The 27922-nt window shown below is 34.9% G+C and overlaps 1 protein-coding gene across 11 annotated transcripts in view; it reads right to left on the bottom strand.

Moving 5' to 3' along the window:
• The window catches only part of RBM33 (RNA binding motif protein 33), a 184092-nt gene that overhangs the window by 114408 nt on the left and 41762 nt on the right, over positions 1 to 27922 (bottom strand). For all 11 annotated transcript variants that reach the window (XM_007504671.3, XM_007504663.3, XM_007504664.3 and 8 more), the window contains 3 exons: positions 17905 to 18076; positions 15321 to 15529; positions 10339 to 10648 (listed from right to left, as the gene is read on the bottom strand). In XM_007504671.3, coding sequence (XP_007504733.1) covers positions 10339 to 10648; positions 15321 to 15529; positions 17905 to 18076 — 691 coding nt within the window. The remainder of the gene's footprint in view (positions 1 to 10338; positions 10649 to 15320; positions 15530 to 17904; positions 18077 to 27922) is intronic.

The raw sequence follows: 27922 nt of genomic DNA, 5'->3' as shown, positions 1-27922 counted from the left end.
ACATGGAATTTTGCAAATCAAAAACTTAGAGAAAATAAGAATAAGTCAGAAAGATACAATGAATGAAGATACAAGAGAAAAGTTTAATTTTTAAATTAATGACCTTCCCATCCCAGCTATTTAGGGAATTCAGCACATTAAACTTATTCCACAGCTCAAATTTAAATGTCTACTACTAGGCTAGATAAATCAATCTTTGAAAAGCTAACTCAACAAAGATACCACCCTCCTTTTAAGAAAGATATGGTTTGTGTTTACTTCAGCAACACATATACTAAAAAAAAAAAAGACAAGGCTTACTTCCAGAAAAAAGTTTGGAGGGAAGGGAAGCTATGTAGTAAGGGGTTAGGAAAAGGAGGGAAGTCAGAAGGATCATTCTTCCCAAGAGAGTAATTTACAAAGTGATGAAAGAATTAATGTAGATTTTTTTTCTATTTTACCTAACTAGTTCAGAAGTCTTTTACTTCACCCTTACTCTTATCTAAAGCACTGCGCTGAATACCACTAAACAATTGCCCTTAAGGAGCATGAAATCTAGTTGAAAACAGCAAGGAAAGTTAATAAATTATAAAGAAATATGTCAGGAATTAATGAAAACATATACAATTATGACAAAACAATACTAAATTATACATAAATTCATCAACATTGGTAGTTTTAGACTTGGAATCCAAAATGTTAATTCATAGAATCAGAAATATCATCTAGAAGGGATCTTCAAGAGTCATCTGGAATGATAATCCCCTTTACAACATATCTGTGTTGTCATCTAAGTCGGGCTTGTTAAAGTTTTTATTAGAGTATCCAATGAAAGGCACTCCTTTTTTGGGAAAGTTCTAATTCTTGGCAAATTTTCTTAAATCAAATCTAGACTAAGCTCTTTACACCTTGTAAGTGTTCACTTCTAGTCCTTCAGGGGCCAAGCAGAACAAGTTTGGGTCCTTTGTCTCTCAGACCCTAAAATACTAATTCGAAAGCAAACACAATTCCAACATATCACGTAGCATTTGTAACATTATATGAAGGTGATTTCCCTTAGTTCCTCTTTGAAATGGGGCTATTTGCTACTAAATATTGTGCAAAATATTTAAAGGGCAAGGATCCCTAAACTTTCACACAGAACAATTGTGCTAAGAGCATCATTCAACTATTATTCATTTCTAACATGACTAAACCCTTAGAACAAATTATTAAATTTGTTTATAAGTCTTTTTCTTCTTTGTGCCATCTTGCACTTTCTATTCACTTGAATAGATTTATTGTATGCAAAACACTATGCCTAGCATTAGAATCAAACTCCTAGTTTCCATCATGGTGCTTAAATCTAAGAGGAGATTAAAAAACACAGAAAAAAACCTATCATCTGAGTGCCCAAAGAACTAAAAACTATTAATTTGAGGTAGGAATGAAATTACTGAAGTAGAGAAGGATAAAAAAATGAGAGAGTTCATTAAGAACATGGGCTTTATAGGGTAGGAATTTAGGGTGGGATGGGATTAGGGCATTCTAGAAAGGAAAAGTATGGGGCATTATGTTAAGAACCATATACCAGCTTAACCATGGTGAAGTATGTAGTTAAGATAATTTTAAAAGACTAGAGAGTGAGGGAGGAGAGGGAGTCAGCACCATAGAAATTCTTAAATTTAAGGAAAAGCAGTATGAATTTTACTTAAGAATATGAACTCACATAACTCTTAAAGGTTATTTCTACAAAGAATAGATGACCAAAACAATGCATAAACAAGACATGACACAAAGCCATGAATCAAAATCCAGGTCCTGTGGTTCCAAATCGAGTATTATTTGTACTTTACCATCCTTATATAAGCTACCATATTTCAGGTCCTATGAACAGACTGACTTATTTTCTGTTTTGTACTAATCTTTTTGGCCAGAAAATAGCTGCATTCCCTTCTGAAAAGACCCATGTTTAAAAGCATTATCATTTTAAAGGAAAAAATAATAAAACCTGTCCTTATCAAATTATCAAAATCAGAGAAAGTGATTATCAGTAAAACCTCTGCTATCCAAAATACATAGAAAATGAGGTATTTTAAACAGTCAATCCTTTACATGCTAAAAATTAAATATTTCTTAAAAGGGGAATAATTCTTCAATATACAAATTCAGTAAATATTGTTCTTAGAGATAAAAATTCCTCTAAGGCTTGTACAAGTTGACTATTTCCTCCCAAGTCTGCTCTACTATATCTACCCAATGTACAGGTATTTGCTTTTGATGCTTTAAAATCTCAGGACACTGACACACCATTCCCGAATCTCACTCTAGCTACACAATTACGAAACCCTATCTTCTTTTTCAGAAACATAAAAAACTTCATTATTATTTCCTACACAATTATAAACAAGTAAAGTGTCATTACTAACAAGCTGCAAATATCAGAAAAAAAAAGGCAGGAAAGCTTAGAGGCCCAATCAATAAATAGGCATTTATAAAAAATACCTACTATGAGTCAAGAACGATCCTTGAAAAAAATTATCCAAAGAAAAAAATTGAAACAATCCTTGCCATCAAGAAATAGGGGCTATGACCAAAGGGCGATAACTATGCCCAAAGGGCGATAAAAGACTGTCTGCCCTTTGATCCAGCCATAGCACTGCTGGATTTGTACCCCAAAGAGATAATGAGGAAAAAAACTTGTACAAGAATATTCATAGCTACACTCTTTGTGGTGACCAAAAATTGGAAAATGAGGGGATGCCCTTCAATTGGGGAATGGCTGAACAAATTGTGGTATATGTTGGTGATGGAATACTATTGTGCTCAAAGGAATAATAAAGTGGAGGAATTCCATGGAGACTGGAACAACCTCCAGGAAGTGATGCCTCTGCATCAAAAGGAGCAGAACCAGGAAAACATTGTACACAGAAACTGATACATTGTGGTACAATCGAAGGTAATAGACTTCTCCATTGGTATCAATGCAATGTCCCTGAACAATCTGCAGGGATCTAAAAAACACTATCCACAAGCAGAGGATAAACTGTGGGAGTAACAACCCTGATGAAAAGCAACTGCTTGACTGCAGGGGTGGAGGGGATATGACTGAGGAGAGACTCTAAATGAACACTCTAATGCAGATCCCAACAACATGGAAATGGGTTCGAATCAAGAACACATGTGATACCCAGTGAAATCGCATGTCGGCTATGGGAGAGGTGGGGGAAGGGGGGAGAGGGAAGAAAAGAAAATGATCTTTGTTTCCAATGAATAATGTTTGGAAATGACCAAATAAAATAATGTTTAAAAAATAAAATTAAAATTAAAAATTTTTTTTAAAAGTTAATGTATCACTTTTCCAATTATCTTTTCTCGAACATATGCACTGAAAATTGTATCTGTGTGCCAAGAAAATGAGTATAAAAATAAAGACCAGACCTGGGCATGGTGAAGCAGCCACCAAAAAAAAGAAAGAAATAGGGGGCAGCTGGGTAGCCCAGTGGATTGAGAGCCAGGACCAGAGAAGGGAGGTCCTAGGTTCAAATCTGGCCTCAAACACTTCCCAGCTGTGTGACCCTGGGCAAGTCACTTAACCCCCATTGCCTAGCCCTTACCACTCTTCTGCCTTGGAACCAATACACAGTATTGACTCCACAATGGAAGGTAAGGGTTTAAAAAAAAAAGAAAAAGAAATATAAATTCTCTCAAGGGAGATAATATATACATATATAAGTGTATATAGAATAAAAATAAATACGAGATAGTTTAGGGAGGCATTAGCAATTGTAAAGAGGAGATCATGAAAACATCAAAGTTAATCTTCAGCTTAGTCTTGAAGTAAAGGATTCTATAAGGTATAGGGTTAAGTGTATCCCAGAATGAAGGAAATTCAGTGAAACAGCAAAGGGATAAGAGATGGTGTACCCCTGGATGAATCCCAAAAGAGGGGCATCTCTCATTTTTAACTCCTCAGCTCACTTTACCTTTTCACTAGGATGATCTCTAGACTCTTGGTGACATTTTTAGACTCAACAGCAACAGTACAAAGGTTTGCTTTTTTCCTAGACTCCTGCCACATTTTTGTCATGATGGCAGTAATAAAAAAATTTTTTTTAAATATCTCAGCCAAGGTTGAAACATTGCTACATCTGAAAAACTTGTGACAAGTTATCTATTTTCTTTAAATGTCATACAGCAGACTCATGTAAAATATGATAGTGGGTTTGTTTGCTATTGTAATTAACTGGGCTATTGTGAATTTTGGGGACTTTGGTACTTCTTTGAATATGCATTATCTACTGTGACTGTTTTATTATGAAAATCATTTTGTACTCACACTTGGCTGACAATGTGTCACTGATTGTAAGCTATGTATTTTTTTATTTTTAAAACTCTTATTATTTTTTTCTTGCATGTGCAATATGCTATTTCAGTTTTTTATTTTTTCTGTTCTTTTTGTATTTGAAACACGTCACCAGTATTGAGGTTTTCTTTAACTTTTTTTTAATTTGCAGTAATATAACTTTAAAATATATTTGCTATAATATTAATGCATACCCCAAAGCTTTAGACTATAGAACCCTGACATTTATTGATAAATGTTATGGGACTTTGCTTAATGATTCTGTCTGATTCCAGGAGAAGGGAATACAAAAAGAGCAATTGCACAGTGCCAAAGAAGCACAAAGCTACTTGAATAGTGCCAATCGAGCACAATGTCAAAGAGGCCAAACCAATCCTACAAGGATGGATGACACTCTTGTCATCAAAGAGCAAAGAGCTCAAGGACTTGATCATGTGTGAGACTTGAGGTTGAGGCTATTTAACATGTGTTAAATGCCGGACTTCCTTGTAACACATACTCTATATCAATACATAACATAAATTTTTCTGGCTCCAGCATCCCTGAGAAAATATGTAAAATCAGACCAGAGAATGACATTTCCCTATCAGTCCCTTTTTTCTCTCTTATAGTACAGCAACTTCTTGTAGTTTTGGTTGCAAAAAGGTAAGTGAAATATTACTACATTTTGTCCTACAGACTTGTGGAACAGAAATCACTTTAGTTGGGCCCTGACTCAAAGACCTGTTATGGATTTAATTTTCCTTTACTTAGAATGTTTACATAAGATGATAGTCTATATTTCATCCAAAAATGATTTTTTTATTTGGATTTTTTAAATACTTTTTATTTCCCTTGCCAATTGATTCATATACCTCATAACTCAGCCATGCATCCCTAAGTGATCCCTGTGTTTTTCAATCACCCTCTTCTCTTCAGGGGGGTATGCATAATTATTATTAGTTTAAATTGCAAAGTTTAAATTCTTTTTGAGAGTAATTTTAGGTTAAGAAACATGCTACCTCTCTGAATCCAGAAAATGAACTCTTTGGAGAAGGCACCATGAAGATGCCTCCACAGATGACAAGCTGCACCAGGAGATCCAGAGTGAACTTTGGGAAGTGGTGATCTGAACTGTGTGGGGTTGAATGCATGTTTCGTATGTATACATTTACGCCAAAGGGGACTGCCCCCTAATTGGCTTTTTGTCAATGCACCTTGCAATTACTGTATTATTGGTTTTGTTCTCTTTTCCTCTTAAGTCTCAAATTATTGTAATTTCAAAGTTGGTATGTTTACAAGACCCACTGGAGAGACTAGACTTCTGCGGGTCTCAGGGGGGTATGTATAAATGGAGATTTTGAACCTTTGACTTCATTCCCCAGAAGTCCTTAGTATTTTCCAAAATTCCCTATAATCTCTCCTGTATCTCCACATTGGCAGGATCATGTTATTGGTATTTCACTGCAAGTAACTCCTCCCACGATCTCTCTTTGGGCATGATACAGCAATCAACAGTAATAGTGGTGAGTAGGATTTTTAAAATGGCTAACCAGCGATGGGCACATGATTTTTTAATTTGTATCCTCTTTATTCCTTGATTTCTAATGATCTTTAATAAACCTCATAAAATTTAATATTTTATTATTTGAGATTCAATTTTAATTTTTTTACCACACCTAGCCTAGTGGCTGCCCCATGGTAGCTGCTTAATAAAAGCTTAATAATTGGCTGACTGATTACAAGGACATAATGACTAAATGGAACAAACTTCATTATAATTCTCCAACCTAAAATGTTAAAACTAATGACTGGGCAAAATGAGAACCAAAAGAGCCCCCATCATCCTATAAAATAACAAACCAAAAGCACAGGAAACTAAAAACAATAACAACAATAACTAAGAAATGAATAGCTGTCTCCTTCCAGTCAATGTCTCAACTGAAATTCTGAGATAAAGAGAATCATAGAATCAATGGATATACAAGATGGAAAGGAACTCAAAGATGTTCTTGTTTAACCAAAAATTAAAAAAAAAATCAATGTACTGAGGATAAGAAGAGAAGTGGTCAAATGGGGGGGAAAAATCTATTATCAAATTTCTGACTTCAACTTTAACAGACCCCCACCCCCCATTAATTCACCTGCATAGAGGAGAAGTCCATGGTCTACAAACTCACATAACTTCATATAGAAGTTTATGTACAGGGTTACCTGGTACTCCATGGTGCTTATAAGACGAGCTCATTAAGAGAAAGAATATGAAGGGATGCATAATATGGAAGGACTAGCACTGAGCTGGTTAATTGTGGTTATTGCCAGCATCCATCAATTAAACCCACTATTAAGCACTAATTATGTGTTGGGCCCTGGTCTTACCCTATAGGTATAGCATAAAATCTGAAGGGGAAGACAACTGTAACTTTATAGAAAGTATAAAGATTTGCTGATTGGTACTAACAACAGAAACAACTACTGGGAAGAGATGGAGGCAAGAGAATACTTTATATACTGTCATCAAATTCAGTACTCAGCAACTTCCAATCAGAGATTCCACTTTATCACCATCAGTCTAAGATCAGCTAAAGGAGGGGAAACAATGAACATCCCAAAAACCAGAACACCTGAAGTGTTAGCATTACACTACACAGAATGTTATTAAGGACTAAAAGAAAATTGCTTTCAGAAGATTACCTAGAACATTAAAATGGCTCAGTCCTTCCTTTCATTAGGGTACATGGGTCTGAAAATCAGTATGTAGAAAAAATATCTACTACCAAGTGTTAAAAAAAAAAAAGACAAATTCAAAAACTTATTTTATTACCACACTCATGAAGTCTAGAGTTCTAGCCTAGCAATTCTATGCCATAGATCGTAAGCTACTCATATGACATAAGTGGAAGAAATGAATAAGAAGAGGTTTTATTCTTTGCCACCATTCATCAGTGGAAAAAAAAAATTTTTTAAGGTCTATGGGATCCCAATATGAAAGCAATAAAGAAACAAATTCTTGATGTATACATTTGGGAATGATGGTTGGAACAAAGTCCTGGAAACAAGGGCTATTGGTGCTAGTATTTTGAACTGAAACTATTTCAGTATGCACAGTGTCCTAGAAAACATGGATCTAGAGAAGGAAGGTTATCCAATCAACTGCTCAATCAATAAAACATTTATTAAGCATCTATTATGTGTCATGCATTCTGCTAAGCTCTAGACATACAAAAAGCAGCAAGATAGTCCTCTTCTCATGGAGCTTACAATATAATGGGGGAAATAACAATCGAGCAAATAAAGCACCCAGATACTGTATAAATAGGAAATAATTAAGAGAGAAAAGGGACTAGAATTAAGGGTTGGGAAAGGCTTTCTGTTAAAGATGGGATTTTTAGAGGGGCTTAAAGGAAGTCAAGGGAAGAGAAGGGAGAGCATCCCAGGCATGGAAGACAGGAAAATCCCTGGAGCCAAGAAATAGTGTTTTGTTTATGATACAACCAGAAGACCAGTTATCAATGGATCAAAAAGAATGGGGAAGGGAGTGCTTTTGCAGATATTTATGTGGTAAATAAAATGGGGCAAGGAGGAAATGGGGGGAGGGAAGGGAGGCCATCCGTGTCTCTATTCTACTATTATACTTCTGAATTAAGTGTTATATGTGTGTGCAATCTACAATTAGTACGGCTGCATTTATATTCTTCTTCTGTTGTTTTTAAACTGTTAGCTCTAGGCTTAGAATAAATGCTGCATATTGGTTCCAAAACAAAAGAGTAGTAAGGGCTAGGAAATGGGGATTAAGTGCCTTGCACAGGATCATATAGCCAAGAAGTGTCTAAGGCCATATTTGAATCCAGTATCACTCATCTCTGGCTCTCAATCCACTGAGTCACCTACCTGCCCCACAATGTTCTTCATCATATATATGTGTGACAAATAAGAGGGTAGAATATAATGGGTACATAAGCTAAATGGATGTGCAATGCACTAAATATTTAAATATATCACATATATTTCATTTCAATACTTAGAATAATCAATGATCAATGTGAGTATCATACCAAGCATTTGTCATTTTTCTCATTGCAATAAATGCTTAAAGTATAATTACTTCAAAAGATGAAATGTGCAATGCAATAGTCTCCAAAAAGGATTTAAGAATTCAACTCAAAAGGGCTTAGGACAAACAAAAAAAAAGTATCCTCGGGCACTTATGGAGAGGGAGCTCCACCCCAAGTCCCTCTGGTCTTCCAGTAACAAACTGAGGAATTCTGTGCTGGGGAAACAGTGCAGGTGCTGAGTGCACCCTCTGGCAAACATGCCATAGGTTTGTCACCATAGGCCTAGGGAAACCAGCTTGTAAGATACTCAGCATTGCATCCTGACTGGCTCAAAGGGGACACGTACTGTTTGTGTGACCCAGAGCAAGTCACTTAATTTTTCAGTGTCCCATGCAACAAAGATGGTAATTTGTAGATCTGCAGTAGTTTAGGGCCAATTAATTATATTCTGTCCTCAAGTATTCATAAAATTTCATGTTTGTTTTTTCAAAATACAAGCAGAGATCACAAAGAAGATACATGCCAGTACAATTCTGTAACTATAGCATTAAACTTCTTTAAAAAAAATCAAAAACAGAGGCACAACATTGATACTTTTTATTAGCCCATGATAATGGTTCACTGTTGTTAACCCTTATTACATAAAAATGATGAGAAAGGCTGGAAAATGGTTTGCCAATTAAAAACTATTAGTTGACTTGAAAAACTTGAAATACTTGTCAGAAATATGCCCTATTTCTTGAATCATACCTTTAGAAATCTCTTTTTTGTGTCTAACCAATTCTCAGTTTACTTGGCATGCCCTCAACCATTTAGCTACTAGCCTTTTTTAAAACAAGAAAATACATAACATTAACAGATACAGACATAAGTAAAATTAATCCAACACATTAGATTTAATGCAGTTTCACAGTTGCAAAAGCAACTGAAAGTGCATCATATTCAATTGTCATTCACTGAGCCATCCATTTTATCTAAAACAAAAGCCAGGCTCTGTTGGATGTAAATTTTAATTTTTTTCCAAAAATCTGCTTTAATTGCTTTAAATGGTTTCATTTTTGGTCACCATCTTCCCTCTCATATTCTATTACTGGTCAGAAACTTGTCAGAATCACTTAACTTGCTCCCTTTGTGTTGCCAATACTACTGTAGATGATCTGCATGGCCTAAGAGTCATCAAAGCTACTTTATCAACAAGAACTATCAAATTTCCTATGAAGGATGGGAAAACCCTATTTCTAATTGAAATGCCATTCTAGTTATGTGACCCTGGGCAAGAAACAAATTCTTTAATCCAGAGTAAACTGTAAAATAGCTGCTTCAATTCCACAATACGGTCTTCAGCCACAGATCATGGCCAAGCCTCCAAAACAAATGGATGTCAATTCTGATAGATACAATATGAAGTCACCATATATCCAGTGCCTTAAACATGGTAAATATTCAATAAACGCTTGCTGAATTTCATATGAAAGGCAAAAATATAAATTTTCTCCCAGTTAGTTATGCATAGCAAAAAATATATAATTACTAGAAACAAGCTTTGTTTCCAAAGATCAGAATCAAAGTGGTCTACGACAAACTATATTGTGAATAAAAATAAAAAATTAATTGTTAAAAGCAGAGAACTAATACTTCTAACATGAAACTGATCAAACATAATAAGTGTACATTATTTTTTAGCAATTCTCTGAAAATGTACTTAAAAATTGACAGTAAAGCAATCTAACCACTAAAAAAAAAAAGGCTGTTTTTTAAAAGATAAATCATTTTAATTTGAAAGTTAAAAGAACCCGAGGCTAAAAAAACATGAGGGGTGGAGTGATATTAGAGGGTTTTTTTGGTTATGTTATATTTTATTTAAATGTACATTATTTAGTGAATTTATAATTATAATTTAATGAAATATCTATCAGACACACAAATATCTATTTGCTTTGTTCCTTATTTCCCCAAAAAGATGATTTCAATAAGATTTACCTTGCACAGGGGTCACTACTGTTCCTTTGAAATGTGGATTTATATGTATGTTCTTCGGTTGTTGAGGGGTCACTGGTGGTGGGGTCATCATTATTCTGGGTGTTTCCATTTGGGGTGGCATATGCATTCCTTGAGGAGGAGAAGGATGGTGTGGATGCTGTAAGGGAAGCAGAGGCTGTAGCTGTTGTTGCTGGAATAGACTTCTAATGGGTTGCTGTTGAGGAGGCGGAGGTGGAGGTGGTGGAGGTGGAGGTTGTGGTTGTGGTTGTGGTTGTGGCTGAGGTGGTGGAATTAACCTCGGTGAGTGAGTCTGAAAGCCAAAGTAAGAAATAAATCAAAACAAGTCAAAAAGCACGTTAGGAAAAAACTACAGAATTGTGATTAAATGTATGTACTTACTACATCTTAGACAATTTCTGAAATCTAAATAAATTTAATCCATTAATGGCAAAGAGTTGGGATTACTCATCTAATACAGACTAAATACTCAGTATAAGGATTTATGGGAAAGGTTGCCTCTTATTACTCTGCTGAACAAAGATGAGACCCAAACTAATGAAATGACCAAGTGACTAAATATCTCAGGTCAGTCAAGACTGTTCCCATTGGTATTTCCCAATATAACCCAGGGTCAGCATCTGGGGATTTCAAGGAACCATATCATCCAAAGTGCACTCTCAGTGAAAAATCACTGTAGTCTAAGTAGTCCAAGAGGTGTCATGCTTGCCAAAGCCTAAGTCAAACCCAGAGTGGGTGATAAAATAAGTTTTATCAAATAGCTACTGAATGAATTTGCTAAAATTTCCCTTGAATATATCCCTAAATGCTACAAAAATTTTATTACGAACATTGCATTTTGTTTCTCAAATGTGTTCACATTCTCCTAACAGAATGAAGTTGACTAAAAAAGTTGTTACAGACAAGGAGAACAAAGAGACTAAAGTGATTTTCCCAAGTTCACAAAGGTCAATAAACATATAACTAGTATTATCCAAACTCCTCACTCCCAGCCTAGGCTTTCCCCAACATGCAAAATTATACTACTAACATTTCAAAAATATATATTAAAACATAAAAAGGGATCTGTGAGGAAAAACTGGGAATTGGAAATGGCAACAGACCAAAAAAAGATGGTCTAATGATATGATTTTCACATTAGAGGTGATTAACAACAATGAAAATCTTAACACCTCATTAGAAATTCTGAATGTTACAATTAATGTGCAATTACCCTCAAAATGAACTCCTCATGCTAAAACAGTAAATATCTTTTTTTGCTTTTTAGATTTTCAAATTGTATACATGCCCCCCAAAAAATTTAGGGGATGTATAATGAACATACTCAAGGTCAAAAACTTGATTTAAATTCAGTTTAACTTAATCCCTTGAAAATCCAACATCTGAAAAATTAAAAAATAGCACTACAGTCTAAAAAAATGTAGACATGTTAAAAATGCTTAGCTTCTGTCCTTTCAAAACACAGAGGAAAAGTGACATCACATTTGAAAGTACTTTTTCTATATAAAAAATTTGTTTTAATATTTATACTGGTTGGTGTAAGATGCCTCCCTACTGCTTCCAAGATGAAATATAAAATCCTCTGAAGTCATTTACAACCTGTCCCCCCTTATCTTTTCAGGCATCTTATAGTTTTCTCCACTCTGCACATTTTATAATACAGCTATACTGACCTACTTGCTGGGTCCTGTGAACCTTAAAAATTCCCAGACCCTACTTCATAAGATTGGATTAAGACCATTCCCCATTTGGGCAGTGAACTCTACTTAGATCAGGAATGTGAGAACTCACCTACTTAAGTCTGCCCTAGGGGAAGATAAAGTTGTAAACTCTTTTCTGAACAATGAAAAGTACTTAAACCCATACTTAAATCATGCCTATTTTAGGACTAATACAAAAAGGGGTACTAAGTACCTATAAAGGTCAGGCAACTTGTGAACTTACAAGGAGTAAAGAGGTGAAAACTTACTCAGAGATTCTAGTCTACTCTGGTGTAAATTACTCAAAAGTTCACACCTTCTTAGGTGTGAACTAAGAATGGTCTGTCCTTTGAAAAACGTCTACTGTGATTGGTAGATGTAATAATTTAGGGGAGGTAACAAAGGAGAAAATGCCCATTAAAAGGAGACGAAAAGCTCTCTCTGGAAAGAGTCAGTTGGGAAAGGCTGCCTTGAAGGGTCTCTCTCGGGGACATTTCTGAAACATTCAGATTCAGGATTGAGCTGGTGAAGTCAGTTGTGATGGAGCTGGCCTGGTGTCACTAGAATCCTTGCTTGGACAAATCTTGTGGTGAGTGATTAAGGACTGACTGACCTTTTCTCTTAAGGCTTAGGCCTGGGTTGGCCAGGACTGGCCAGGGCCGGCTTTTCCCTTTCTCATTATTTCCTTTTTCTCTCTTTCTCTCCTTTTCATTAATTTCTCATTGTATTAATTAAAATCTCTATAAAACCCAGCAATCTTGGGTATATCTTTCATAATTGGGAATTTTTCCCTGGCGACCACCTTATATATTAGATTTAAAAACAAAACACTGTAGTGAAAACATATTTTCTGCGGTCACAATTTACTCATCTACTCTTTTATCTACAATTAAGTCTTCCACTATTGTAATCACTACAGTTTATGACACCGAACCATTTTAACTGCCACAGTTTATGGCAACAACTATTTTAATTATTACAGTCCTCATACGTGATACTTCATCTCTTGGCACCACAACCTTTGCATTGTTTTATCCTCATGCTTAGAGAATAGTGTCCCCTCTTGACTTCCACCTTATACTACCTTCAAGATTCAGTTCAAATCTCTCCTTCTGCAGACTTTGCTAAGCACTCCTCTCCCAACCTCACTACAAGTGCCTTCCCTCTAAGACATCTTTCTAGCAACACTGTATATACATGGCATGTATGTAATGATTTGCATGTTATCTCCCCTACTAGTATGTGTGAACTCCTAGACGGTATGATCAGCATTTTTATCTTTCTTTATATCTTGCCCTTTACCCAGTAATCATTACAGAGCAGGTCACATGGTAAGTACTTCATAAATCCTTACTAAGTGGCCAGTTGATAGTAATGGGCCTGAATCCAGCTTACAGATCATGAAATTCAAAGCTTAAAAAAATTAAATTACTTATCCAAGGTTAAATACCTAATATCAAAGTCAAGCTGGAATCTAAATTTCCTTACTACAAAATATTCTTTATAATAGAAACAAGCCAAAAAAAAAAGAGGGGGTGTGTGTGTATATAAAATCAAAAGGCTCCAGAATAATATTTTTCCCCTAAAACTATAGCAGTGATGGTGACTCTTGAATGCAGGCTCCACCCCACAGACCCACCACCAGGGAACAGGTGCCATGCCCCTCCTCACCACAAGGCTGGGTGTGCTCTGCCCCCTCCCCTTACCCCACACAAGGGAGGAAGAAAGTAGAGTGGTGGGTAAAGTGAGGAATGTCCTCAATGTAGGGAGAGGGAGGGGAGTGGTCCAAGTGTTCTGTTCTGCTGCAGCTCTGCTACCTGTGAGCTGCCCACCTTAATAATTGTGTGCTCCCATTGGGCTGCTGGGCAGAGGGGCTCTCTCTACATGCCATCTTTGGTACCCATATCATAGGTTCACCATCACTAAATTATAGTATGTAATATTCAAATGAAAATTTGAACTAATACTTATAAAGTATACAATACTTTATAATATTTTTACAATCCACTAATCTTAACTATTCATACAATAGGCCAAGTAGTTACTTTTTCTAGATGAAGAACTAACTCCAACAGTTTGTTTTAGGCTAGTGAAGAATTTAGTCAGCACAAGAACCAAATCATGTTTCTCTTATCATACAACACTGCCCCATTGTGTCACATATTTAGAGTACTTCTAGAAATATTAATTTTGTCTTATCTAAACTTCAGCTATCCCCTTCTGCCCATAACAGTGTTTTACAATAGAGTACTTAATACTTTCACTGACTCTACAATTGGAATTAAGTCATTATTTTTGTGTTATGCTTTTAATTTTAGTTGATCCATTGGTCTCTTGATCACACATTTATAGAAAGCTTTATGGTTTACTAATTGATGAGTTAGGGAGAAAGAACTGTACCCCAAACCCAAAGATGAAAGCCCATCGAAATGATAGCAAACATAATTGGCAAAATAGTGTGTATAATTCTTGAAGTTTTTTTTTTAATCACATCTAATATTTTTTACAAGAGACAGAAAGACCAAATAAAAGTGGGTTAATAACTGACATGCTAGAAAATTTCCTTCAGTTAGTTGCAATTAATAAAACTTCCTCTCCCCTAATGTAGCAGTCTGTTGCTCTTAACAGCAATGTTATTTTTCATTTAAATTCTAACTATGCTTTAGAAATAATTATTAAAATGTTATCTCCAAGATCCCCAGGTATAAGTCTCTTAAAACTAGGAGATTATTATTTGAAATGTACACAACAATATTTTGTGGTCATACTGCTGGGAATATAGGTAAAAATGGTTTTAAAATATACAAATAATTACCATTAAACATTTAACAAAAAAAGCTACCACAATATTTCAAGAAACCAAGACTATTCAGAAGCAATTTATACAATATATTACTAAAGATTCATGAATCAATAAAATATTTTAATGTGAAAATTTGCTATTTAAAGGAATAATTATGTGGATGCTTTGTAATCTAAGGAATAACTACCAGGTAATAAATTTGGACTACCATGTATTGAATGTTTTTAGAACAGATTTCTTTTGTATCAAAGATAAAGTCAAAGACATGAAAACATATGCCACATAGCATAGTATTTTAGGATCTTGTGTCTTATTGCTTATACATTCAGAAAGGTTTACTTCTATCAGCTCTAGCTTCAAAATTGATTAATATCACAAATAAAAACATAGTAAATAGATGTATACAAAATAAATATTTTAAGATATCACACTATTAAGATGAAAAAAACCTCAAAAGTTACCACTACAGGAGGCTGTGTAGGTAGAAGGCCAGGCCTATGATCTTTTATTCTTCCCCTTTCACTGTTATCTCTTCTTTGCTCTCCCATTCCACGACACATTAGAGAGCCTCCTCTCCTTCCTCCTCGTCTGGAACCATAGCGTCCCTGTTTATGCTGTCGTTCCCTTTCTTCAAATTCAAGCAATGCTGCTTTGGCTTCAGCTGAAAGTTCTATATGAAAAGATGCATATGTGTGAGACAGTTTCTAAAAAATTTCATGGGAACTAAGGGACAAGTACATATGATGATGTAATTCACTAGTACACTGCTATATCCTCAATAGACATTAATCAAGTTTGAGAACTACCATAGGGAATGAAATAAAATTTGCTTATTACTCTCTGATTATCTTTCAGTGACAAATTAAAATTTGTTATCTAAATGATCATAAACTTTAGTGAAAATGTTATATGGCCCTTTGTACCTTTGATGTTAAGAAAAAAGTCCTAGATTTAGGAACCAAAAACCTGAGTAGAAGTGTCCTAAGTGTCTGCCACTTAGGAGCAATGTGGCCTAGGAACATCATTTTTAACTCTGTGAACTTGTCTTCTCTTACACCAAGGTCATAGGTTATGAGAAATTATTTTATAAAACACAAACTGTAATGCAAATGTGATTTTACTATCAGTACTATCTATAGTACCATCAACATAAGTGAAACTCAGTTGTTTCCATTTTGAAAAATTTTAGCACTCTGAGCAATGCACAAACCAATCTTAACTGAAGAAACTTTAAAATTAAGCTTCTCTCTCACCTTTTAATAAGAAAGTGTAATATTGTAGTCAAATAAGATACAGGTTTTCAAATATCATTACAACAAAAACCAGGTTTGTTTGATTACTCTTTGGCTGTAAGGGAGGAGTAGGAGGCAGGAGTAGTGACAGCAGAGAATAAAGGGAAAATTGTAAAAGTGAAAAAAGGTGAAGGGGGGGGGGGGTGGGTGCCACGCTAATGAAAATGGCCCTGATTGCAAATATACAGAAGAAAGAAAAAGAAGCTAAGAAAAATACACAGAAAGGAAGACCAATGTTAGAACCACCATATTTAATTTAAATTTTAAAAAATAAGATATATGTAATAGATTCACAATTTCATCAAATACAATCATGATTTGCTAACCTTTTGAAATGCTGAAAACATGACTGGCGATTTTCTACTTCATTATTTTTAGAAGTGCTTGATAAGAGGAATTCAATTGAGTTTGGGGTTGTTTTGAAGAACAATACTAGTCAGAACCTTTCCTGGTTCTAGACTGAATAACCTGCTCTCCCATTTAAAAATAATAATAAAATAAGACCAAGGAGTTTATAGAATTAGATAAAATAACAAAATTCTTTTAGAGAGGAAAAAAGGTCTAGGAACTCAAGAAAAATAATGAAAAAAGGAAAAACAAAAAAATAAAGGGGAAAATATTTCCAGAGTTCATACTACATTATAAAGTAGTAATCATAAAAACTAGTTGAAAGGGGGAAAAAAGGCCAGTGGAAGAAACAGAATAGTCTAAGATCTAGAAAGAAACACATGAATTGTCCAAAAAAAAAAAAAGCCAAGACAACAGACTTTTTTCAGGAAGATTTCCCTATTTCAAAGAATTGCTAGAGAAATAGAACGTGTAGAAAGTAGGTGTAGACATAGAAAGCATCTAACACAAATACTGCAATAAGCACAAAGCGAGTAAATGATCAAAATTTAAAGGGTTCCCTTTAATTAAAAAAATTTATTTAATTAAAAAAAATTGGGACTAGAAGGTACCTTTCAAAGCTAAGATTAGAGGGAGCATTCATAGATCACAGAGATTATAAAAGGAAAAAAAATTATAAACCTGAATTCCATAAAATTAAACGTTTCTGCAAATAAAAAATAATACAATTAAAAGAAAATATACTGTTAAGTTAGGGGGAGGAGGGAGATTTCTTTAAAGTTGTGTTCATGGGTCCTCATTCTTCAAAGTGCAGAAAATCTATCTAGATAAGATTCTCAAGATTATGTAATCGATTTTTTAAATAGAATTTTATTATGATCTTAAATTACGGAATTGTTCCTATACAGTTTATGAAGTGAATCAGCAATTATTTTTCTAGTAGCTCTAAATGTCAAGATTAATTTCACTATCCCTAGTAATAAAATGGTTTCAAATGACATCTTTAATCAGCACGTAAGAATGCTTTCCTCCAATTGAGACAAGCTGTCATAAAGGTCACCAAAATGTGACAGGATGGAAATTACAATTTGTAACTTCAACTGAAATGTTAATTTCATTTTAAAATGTTTTCTGAACTATGTCCAGATTATAAAGCAAGATTTCAGAGCAATTCACTTTTTAAATGTTCCAAAGCATGTAAATTTTATTCATATGTAAATAATTTTCAGAATGATTCAGTAAATATATATAATTTGTTTAGTAAAATAAAAACTTTAAATTTCACATGTTATTGCTAGTTTTTCTACAAGCTAGTAAAAGCTAGCACTTAGACAGCCATTTGGTGCATGTTAACTCATTTACTCCTCACAACAATCCCAGAAGGGAAATACGCAATAAACATTACCCAAAGTTTCTGGAATGTTTCTTCTCTCTCTCGGTACATCTGAGAGTCTAATAACTGTTCCTTCTTTTCGTTCAGTTTTGAAACGCTGTCTTCCAGACTCTTCATCATCTTCCTCCTCTTCATCAGATTCCTCTTTAATTTCCTTTTGGAGTTCCAGAGTTTCAATAGCTCCCTATATTACAAATAAAACATTAAAAAAATGAGTTTAGAGAATTAGTACCATCTCATGTGAAAGATTTTAAGATTCTCAAAAGGAAATACATGTTTATATTTACATATGAAGGGTACATGCTGGAAAATGCCCCCATTTTTTTGCACCATATGTTAAATATGGAGTCTAGTATTGGAAAGTGGTCCCTAAAACTTTAAAAGTGAGCTTTTTGAAAGAAAAATACTCACCAATTAGTATACTTGCTATCAATTTCCTGCTAACATAAGAGTTACACCTAGCTACAATCCTCAAAAGACTGTTGGATGATTCTCCATGAAAAGTAGATTCCAAAATCCAAAACATGCCCTTGGAATTATCTTATGTCGTCCCTATAGAAGTCCTATACCTCAGTTTAAGGAATGCTAAATTAGAACAAAATTTAATCTCAAAAATTGTCATTAATGCTACAACTGTGGCATATCATTATAACCTGTATCACACCATGAAAAATATCATTTTTAAAATATCCCTATAGTTTTTCATCCTAAAATGCCATGACTTCTACCACCACCCTCTCTCTTTTCTCTGATTACCAGACTTCTACAGATAACTAAGTGAAGATTTCACATATGTGTATGCACAAACCCAACAATGACACAATTTCATGGTAAGGATGGAACTGAACCAAGTTGTCAAAAACTATGTCACTGAAATTCAAGCATGGAAAGGGTTCTACCAAACTGAAAAGGCTTCAAACATGGATGTGGATTCAAATCTCACCTCTCATGCTCATTATCTAAGTGATCTTGAACAAAACGTCTATATATCTAAAATGAGGTTAGATTATATTGTTTTTGTAGTGCCTTCCAGCTATAGTTCTCTGATCCTTTGGCCTTGTAGTCAATCAATCAAGAAGCATTTATTAAATAGTTGCTATTTGCTGGTACTGAGCTAAGATGTTGGGGGAATAAAGAAAGAAATAGAAGTCATGGCCTTCAAGAAACTATTCTATCAGAGAATATAATATTCACTGATAAGCATATTTAAAACATAAAGTAAATAAGAGATAACTGGGGGAAGAATTAACAGCTAGGAAAGGAAGTAGGGAGAGGTTCATCCTTGAGATAAATCTTAAAGGATGCTGGAGATTCTAAAAGGCTGAAAGAAGGAAGACGCATATTCTTGTTATGGGTACAAACTGCAGATATACAAAAGTGTAGAAAATTAAGATGGAATATTGTGTGAGGAAGAATATTCAGGTAAGCTTGGCCAGACTGCAAAGGGAGCATGCTGGGTTATGCAGTGGTAAAGCACTTGGTTTGGAGTTAGAAAGGGTTGAGTTCAAATCCAGACTTAGATTTTTATTAGCTATGTCACTGAGCAAGTTAATTCAACTGTTTGCCTCAACTTGTAAAATGAAAATCATAAGGGCTGCTGTGAGGACCTAATGAGATATTTGTAAAGTACTTAGCATAGCACCTGGCTCAGAGTAGGTGCTTCATAAATGCTCGTTCCCATGAAGAAAATAATAAATAATGCTGAAAAGGCATGTGGAGCCAAGTTGTGGTGATCTTTAAAAGTTAAATAGAGGAGTTTGCATTTGATCATAAAAGAGAGCTAATAGAAGAATAACAATAATAAACTACTGATACCAATGTAAAGGTTATCAATTGAAGCAAGGACATAAATTAGAAAACTATTGCAATAAGCAATGAAACGAGCATTCATAAGTGTCTACTACAATCCAAGCACTGTACTAAGAACTTTTCAAATATCATCTCATTTTATCCTCACAATAACTCTAAAAACTAAGTGCTATTATCCTCATTTTGCAGCTGAAGAACCTGAGGCAAATGTAGGTTAAATGTTAGAGTCATTGCATAAGATAGTAAGTGTCTGAGACCATATATGAATTCAAATTTTCCTAACTCTTAAAGTTCTTTTTACTATGCTGTGCTGCTGCCTTTAAGAGAACAGGAAAATCAGCAAGAGGTAATAACTAAATGAATATGTGATGAGAGTGAAAACTTGCAGATGAAAGGCAGAAAGGTAGAGTGGAAAGATCAATGGATTTAGAGTCAAGAGGATTTGACCTCAAATCCTAATTCTGCTATTTACTACCATGTGACTATAGGCCTGCCACCTCTCCTCTGACCAAGTCTATGTCTCCATTTACAAAATGAAGAAGAAGGGAAGGGGAGGGGGGTGTTCAGTACATCTTTAAATCTATGTCTGATTCTAATAGGATGATTCCAAGGTAAAGGACTGGAAGGGCAGTGTTGTCATCAACAACAGCAACAAAAAACTCAGCACATCTCAGAATTGATAGGAGTTCTCAGAGGTTATATTATCCAGTTACAACTTGAAGGCTTTGAGAACAAAGGAATGCATTATCCAGAGAAGCAGTCCATTCCACTTTTAGGTAACATTAATCAAAATCAGACTTAGAGCTGAAAGGTATCTTGGGGATAATCTAATCCAAACTCTTTCTTTTACAGATGAGGAAACAAAGTCCCAGAAGTTAAAACTCCTGATTACTGGAGCAGTATGCCTTTGCTCAGCAGTTTCTACCCATTTATCTTAACCTAAAAGAAGTCTAATTTCACCTTTGTATATCAGTCCTTCAAGTATTTGAAGACCATTACAAAGGAGGAAAGATAACCTTCAGGTTATCCTAAAATGTACAAATCTGAGATAATAATGAATATTTACATGGCATTTCAAAATTTTCAAAGTATTTTACATATAGTAATCTGGTTTGAGCCTCACCAACAACCATGTGAGGTGGGAATTATAAGTATTATTGTCTGCATTTTACAGATGAGGAAATGCCTCAAAGACATTGAGTGACCTGCCCAGGCCCACACAGTCATCAAGTGTCTGGTGAGATCGGAAAAGAGGTAATCCTGACTTAATGCTAACTATCGCATGTCAGGAACTGCGCTGGCCATGAGTATAAAAACAAGTACAAATATAGGTATATGCAAACTAGATACAAGATAATTTAGTAGGACAGGATATTAGGAAAGGCCTCAGGTAGAAGGCAATGCTGAAACTGAGTCTCAAAAGAAAAATGGAATTCTAAGAGGCAGCTCTGGGAAGGAAGAACATTCTAGGAATTGGGCTTGGCAAGTACAAAGGCATGGCGATGTTAACGACATATATGAGAAATGCAGAAGCCAGTATGATTAGACCATAAAGTCCATGAAGTGAAATAAAGGTGAAAAAGTAGAAAGAGGACAGATAGGTTGTGAAGGGCTTTAAAAGAGAGAAGAATTAAGGGACAGGGGGTCACTCAATTTTATTGAGTAAGGGAGCAACACAGGCAGACAGGGGCTTTAGAAAAATCACTTTGGCAACTGTGTGAATAGTTAGATTAAAGGACAGAGCAGGGAGGGACTCGAAGCAGGGGAACCAATTGGGATGGGTACTGTTATAGTCCAGCTGACAGGTGATAAGAGTCTGTGAACTAAAATAAGGCAGTGGCTATGTGAATGGAAAAAAGGGAAACAGATGCAAGAGATGTTATAGAGAGAAATAGCAAATCATTGACAAAATGAACAGAGTATGGCTAGGGAGAGATTACCAGTACAATCTGCTAGAAAAGAATTACCACTCCCTAGGTCCAATCATCTACACAGTTCCAAATCCACTAATTGCCCTCTCACCCAGTTCTGGTACAGTGGAAAGAGCTCACTAGATGTGGACTCAGAGGACTTTGTTACATATTAGTAGTGTGACTGTGGGTAAGTCACTTGACCTTTTAGGACATCAGTAAAAGGAAGAAACTAAATTAGATTATCTCTAGATTTATCATCCATAGCTCTCCAATTTGTTAGCAAGAATATCTCAAGAGGCTGTTGTTTTTATCTTTATATCCCCCCCTGCCCAAGATACAAATGGGTGCCTAATAAAGACTTATTGATTTTAATAAATAATTTTGAGAAATGTGTGCTGTCTCTTAGTGATCACTGTTTCCCATTCAAAGTGCTCTCAAATCAACTATTTAAAAATATACTTTACAATGTATTTTGTCACACAAAGGCCAGCCTAGTTAAATTCAACAAGTTTCAACTAAAGAAACCAAATCCCTAAAAAGGGATTTTTCCCCTGTCAGAGAAACTCATTTAGATAATTTTCTAAAGCACAGGTATTATGACTAAGTCCAGGTCAAAGATCTGGGACAGACTGAGGAAGGGGACTTATACCTAGGGGTAGTGTTCCAGGGTGAAGAACAGTCTCCAGGGAGTCATTAAAGAGAGGACCTGGGACTGTCTGCCCTTCGATCCAGCCATAGCACTACTGGGTTTGTACCCCAAAGAGATAATAAGGAAAAAGACTTATACAAGTATATTCATAGCTGCGCTTTGTGGTGGCCAAAAATTGGAAAATGAGGGGATGCCCTTCAGTTGGAGAATGGCTAAACAAATTGTGGTATATGTTAGTGATGGAATACTATTGTGCTAAAAGGAATAATAAAGTGGAGGAATTCCATGGAGACTGGAACAACCTCCAGGAAGTGATGCCTCTGCATCAAAAGGAGCAGAACCAGGAAAACATTGTACACAACACACTGTGGTACAATCGAACGTAATGGACTTCTCCATTAGTGGCAATGCAATGTCCCTGAACAATCTGCAGGGATCTAGGAGAAAAAAAATACTATCCACAAGCAGAGGACAAACTGTGGGAGTAAAAACACCAAGGAAAAGCAACTGCTTGACCACAGGGGTTGAGGGAATATGACTGAGGAGAGACTCTAAATGAACACTCTAATGCAAATACTAACATGGAAATGGGTTCAAATCAAGAACACTTGTGATACCCAGTGGAATAGTGCGTCAGCTATGGGATGGGGGGGGGGGGGGGGGGGAGAGATCTTTATCTCCAATGAATAATGCTTGGACATGACCAAATAAAATAATGTTATTAAAAAAAATAGTTTAATAAAGGAACTTGAATGGAAAAAAAAGAGAGAGAGAGAGAGGACCTGGGAGTACTTCTTGTCTTAATCTTAAAAATGAAAGAGAAATAGACTTGTAGGGGATAGGGGAGGGAAAGGATGAAAAGGATTATCTACACATTTGAGGTAGGCAAGTAGAAGTCTACATAAATCAGGAAGAGTAACTAACATTTCTCTTATCTAAAACAATTAAAGGAAAGAACATATACACACGGAAACAAATACATGTCATTAAAAGGACAAAAGGAGGGAAAGGAAAAAAGGGGAGAACAGGAGGGGGAATAAAAAGAACACATTAAGGGAGGGATTCGTTCTAAGTAAAATAATTTCTAAGACTAAAAAAAATTCTTTTAGCAGCTCTTTTTGTGATGGTCAAGAACTAGAAAGTGGAAGGCTGCCTATAAACTGAGGAAAGGCTGAATGAATTGAAGGTTAAATGTGTTAGGATACTATTGTGTTATAAGAAATTATGGAGGGAATGATTTTAGAGAAACATAGGAAAGCTTGAATGAACACAGTGAAATGAGCAGAATCAAGAGAATCATTAATTTATTATAAAAACAAACTTCAAAAAATTTAAGAATTCTAATTACTATAATGGCCAATCACAATTCCAGAGGCCTCTTGACAAAATATGCTAACCATCTCCTGACATCTGGAGTGAAGGACTCAAGAGTGCAAACTAGGAACTTTTCTTTGGATGTGGCCAAAGCAGGAATTTGTATTGCTTGTCTATCTATGTAGATAGTCAAGCAATACAAATTCAAATATATACACACACATATACATACCACATGTACAACATGGGGTCTTGCTTTTTTTTATCTCTTAAGGGGTATATGGGCAGGACACATGGAAGAAAAGGGAAGGTATTTTTTTTTTTTGCTAATCAGAAAAAAAATTAAAACAAAAAATTTCTTTAATTATGATGACCACAAACATTTTCTTCAAAGATGTGATTCCAAAAATTTAAATGATTTGGTTTCAGATTTCTTCTGATTCTATTACCAAATAAAAGATTCTAAATTTAAAGTACATTCCATTTAATTTGAGATTAGATTAAAATCATATTTTATTCTGCCATCAATTTATCATAAATATTTCTTAAATAAATCTGCCTACCTGAATTTTATTTAAATTTAATCCCTTTTCATGTATTTTGTTCAATTACATTAACATTTATAATAATCACAATCTAAAACCCCTTTTGCTTCTCAATAAATTTTATTGCACATACCACACAGTTCATCTCAGTATTGCAACATGACAAAAGGATTTATTTATCACTACAGGCTAAAATAGTCACAAGAATAACATTCCTATAATTTTGTCCTACTATTTAAGAAGGTATAAATATAATATTCATTTTGAGAAGTAAAACATTTAGAAGTTAATCAAATCATTTTCTCTACAAGTACCTTTTATATAGACTGCCAGATGATTTCACTGCCCATTTAAAATTCTTAGAAAAAAACAAGTTTTCATAAAGTACAGGCATAAAAGAGCTCAGATATATCAACTAATAAAAATCAGTTCTTTTTCATTGGTTTTTTCCCTTTCTCATGCTTTTTTTCCTGCATGAAAGGTCAACTTCCAAAATATAAAATAAGACATCTGCAAACACTGTTGTAACTACAGATAAGTATGTTATAGTCAAATATACGTGTATTAAATACAAGCTTAGCCATAACATCTCAAATGTTAATACATTTAAGGGGAAATGTTGTCCATTTACCTCAAATCAGTTTCCTTCTTACCCTGAAATCATGAAATTTCTCCCCTCCCCACTAAAAAAATTTATAATCTTCAATAAGAAGCTATATCATCCAAAGAAGTCAACCTTAAGAATTTATACTTTTTAAAAAGCTCACCTATCCTTATGGCCAAACTGTTAATATAAAACAAAAGCAAGTAGGTAAGGTAGCTGTGGAAAAAAAATTTTGAATCTGAAATTTGGATGTTTCTCAGCTACAAATTTTTGTTAATCTCAATTTAGCTCTCACAAATATACAGCAATCCTTTTGTTTATTTCTCAAGATTCTCAGTCATCTTTTCTTTCTTCCCTACAACCTAAATGGAAAAAGTGGTTTTCCTTCTTGCTAAAGGGGCAGTAAATAGAGCACTGGATTTGGAATGAGGAAGATTTAAGTTCAAGTCTTGCCTCTCTAGCTGCGATACTAGCTATGGCTCTAAGCTAGTTACTAAACTTACTTGCCTTAGTTTCCTTATATGCAGAAAGGGTATGATAATAGCCTCTTGTAAGTCTGTTGTAAGAGCATAAAATGGGATTATAATGCACTTTTCAAACTTTAAAGTGCTACATACATGTTATTTGGGAGCAACTAAGTGGTGCAGCAGAGAGAATGTTAGGTCTGGAGTGAGGGAAATCAGAATTCAAATCTGGTCTCAGACACAAGCTATGTGACCTTGGGCAAGTCACTTAACCTATCTATCTGCTTCATCTGTAAAGTAGGGATTATATTGCCTAAGTCCCAAAGTTCCTATGAGGATGAAATGAGATATTATTTGTAAAGAGTTCTGCAAACCTTAAAGTATTATATATGCTAGCTATGTTTACTATTGTTAGCATCATCTTTCCTACCTAAAGTCATACCCTCAGTCTATACACAAGAACAGTTTGAACCAAAAACCCATCCTTGACAGTGCCATCCCCTATTTACTATCAAACCATTAATCAAAGAAGTCAAAACCCACTGTGCTAATTACCCATTCCTTGTACTCAGCATGGCCCACTAGTGGCCACTTGAGATCACCATGAAGCAACACTTGGCAAGACTCACTCCCCACCCTGCCACATGATGTTATGACCTTACCAACAGGAAGAGAAGGCAGGGTTGCAGTCTCAGAGGCCCTCTTTGGGTGCCTTATGTTCCATACATGCATTCCCGTGGTAGTAGGTCATAGATTCTGGACTAGAACCCAAAATTCCTTTGGCTCTATTTTTTTAATAACCAAAGTTCTTTAAATCTTAGTCTCACTAACACTAAAAGTAGTAAAGTAAGAGTGAATGTTAATGGCTTGACTTAAACTAGTCCAATTATGGCTCTAGTAAAAGGTATTTAACAGACCTGGAGACAAGAGGTCTTGGGTTCAAACTGGACCTCAGACACTTCCTGGCTGTGTGATCCTGGAACAAATCACTTAACCCCCATTGCCTAGTTCTTAACACTATTCTGCCTTGGAGCCAATACCTAATATCAATTCTAATACACAGTGTGGGTTTTTTAAAGGGCGGAGGGGGCATTTAGAAACTTTAATTGGCCTACATAAAAATTTATTTTAAAAAGTCTTTAAGACAAAAAAAGGATTTAGTCCCAACTAGGAAAGGAGATGTCCTGGGAAAGTTAAGAGATGGTGAACAGGTGCTACATTTTCAAAAATGAAAATAAGCTTTAAGAACAGAATTCTGCTGGATAATTCTTTCTATGGTGTGAGGAGAGGGAAAAGAGGCTGAAAAAAATTCAAGAGAAGAGCAGGATTTGGTTTTTAAAATTTAATTTCTAATAGAATATAACCTCCTTGGAATCTGGGAACTCTCCGCTTCTACAGCTATATCCCCAGAAACAGTGCAATTTAGGGCAAATAGTAAGAACTTACTAAATGCTTGTTGATTCATTTTCAAGAAAACTCATAGAATAAGGTGTTCAACAACTGTAGTATTTAAAAATAATTTAGTTCTTTAAATAAAGTCCTAAATATGGAATGTGAAGCTTTTTTAAGTGATGGCCCTAAAAAAGTAGATAAATACTGCTTTAACCATGAAATCGAAGTCTGAAAGCAAAGAGAACTCACTCAAATCCAAAATCAGGACAAAACACTTAAGACTATTTTTTAATTTTCTAATCTATGGAATAGAATTTCATTTATCTATTTAAATCTTCTAGAATAGACATGTCCAAATTAGGAGAGATGAAAAATAAAGTTGGAGGTTTATGAAAGGTAAAAAGTCTGTATTGCTCTGTGGAGAAAAATAAAAAATGGTATCCAGGTATAGGTTAGATTACCTAAAGAGTATATCTGCAAGCTCTTAAGTTTCTTAATTTTAAAATAAACAAAGTAGTGGAAAAAAATACATGTTCTGGTTAAATATTGCAATTCTACCACATATGCCTATACATATATGTTATATGAATATAGCCCAGACTCGTGACTTTATCTCTGTAACTTAAAGAGTCTCCAGAATTGTCTCAAATCCTGAAAAGTTAAGTAACTTACCCATGGTCACAAAAGAAATACTTGTCAGAGGCTAGCCTAGAACCCAGGAATTTCTGGCTTTGACGCCAGCTCTCTACTACTATGCTTTTTACTTACATAAGTATTCATATATTCATAAGTATACTTATGTAAATTTTACTTATATTTCTTTGTCTCCCTCTCCATCACCCAAAGTATGCATTAAATAAACACGTGTTGATTGATTCTAAATGAAAACAGGTTATACTGCTAGAGTCTGATATTATAAGATTAGATTATATGCTGTAAAATAAGTAATACAGTATCAATAACAAACCATCTAAAGAAAACATGGTAAAGAGTTTAGGTAAAACAACATTGGACTATCCCTGTTACATGATAGACATTCAGGTTTATGGACAAAAGAACCAAAAAAGGGACCAAAAATTCAAGTGAATGCAAAGCATTAAGACTATCAGTTGCACATACAAAGTTTCCCTTAAAGTTGAATGTCAACCTAATATACAAAGTCCAAAAGTAAGCCATCATCCTAAACTATGACCAAACCATAAGCACAGAAGAAGAAAAAAAGCACTTTATGCTTCTTTCTTATTGGCAAAAGTAGCTGGAATAATTGTGAACACACATCAACTTACTTAAAATAATTATGTACAGAGTACTGTTCTAAACAACAGAGAGGGTATCAAGAT

Source organism: Monodelphis domestica, chromosome 5 (genome assembly GCF_027887165.1).
Source record: "Monodelphis domestica isolate mMonDom1 chromosome 5, mMonDom1.pri, whole genome shotgun sequence".
In the NCBI taxonomy this organism is placed as follows: Eukaryota; Metazoa; Chordata; class Mammalia; order Didelphimorphia; family Didelphidae; genus Monodelphis; species Monodelphis domestica.
Note: the sequence above shows the minus strand (reverse complement) of the source record. Positions and strands in the feature narration are given on the sequence as shown.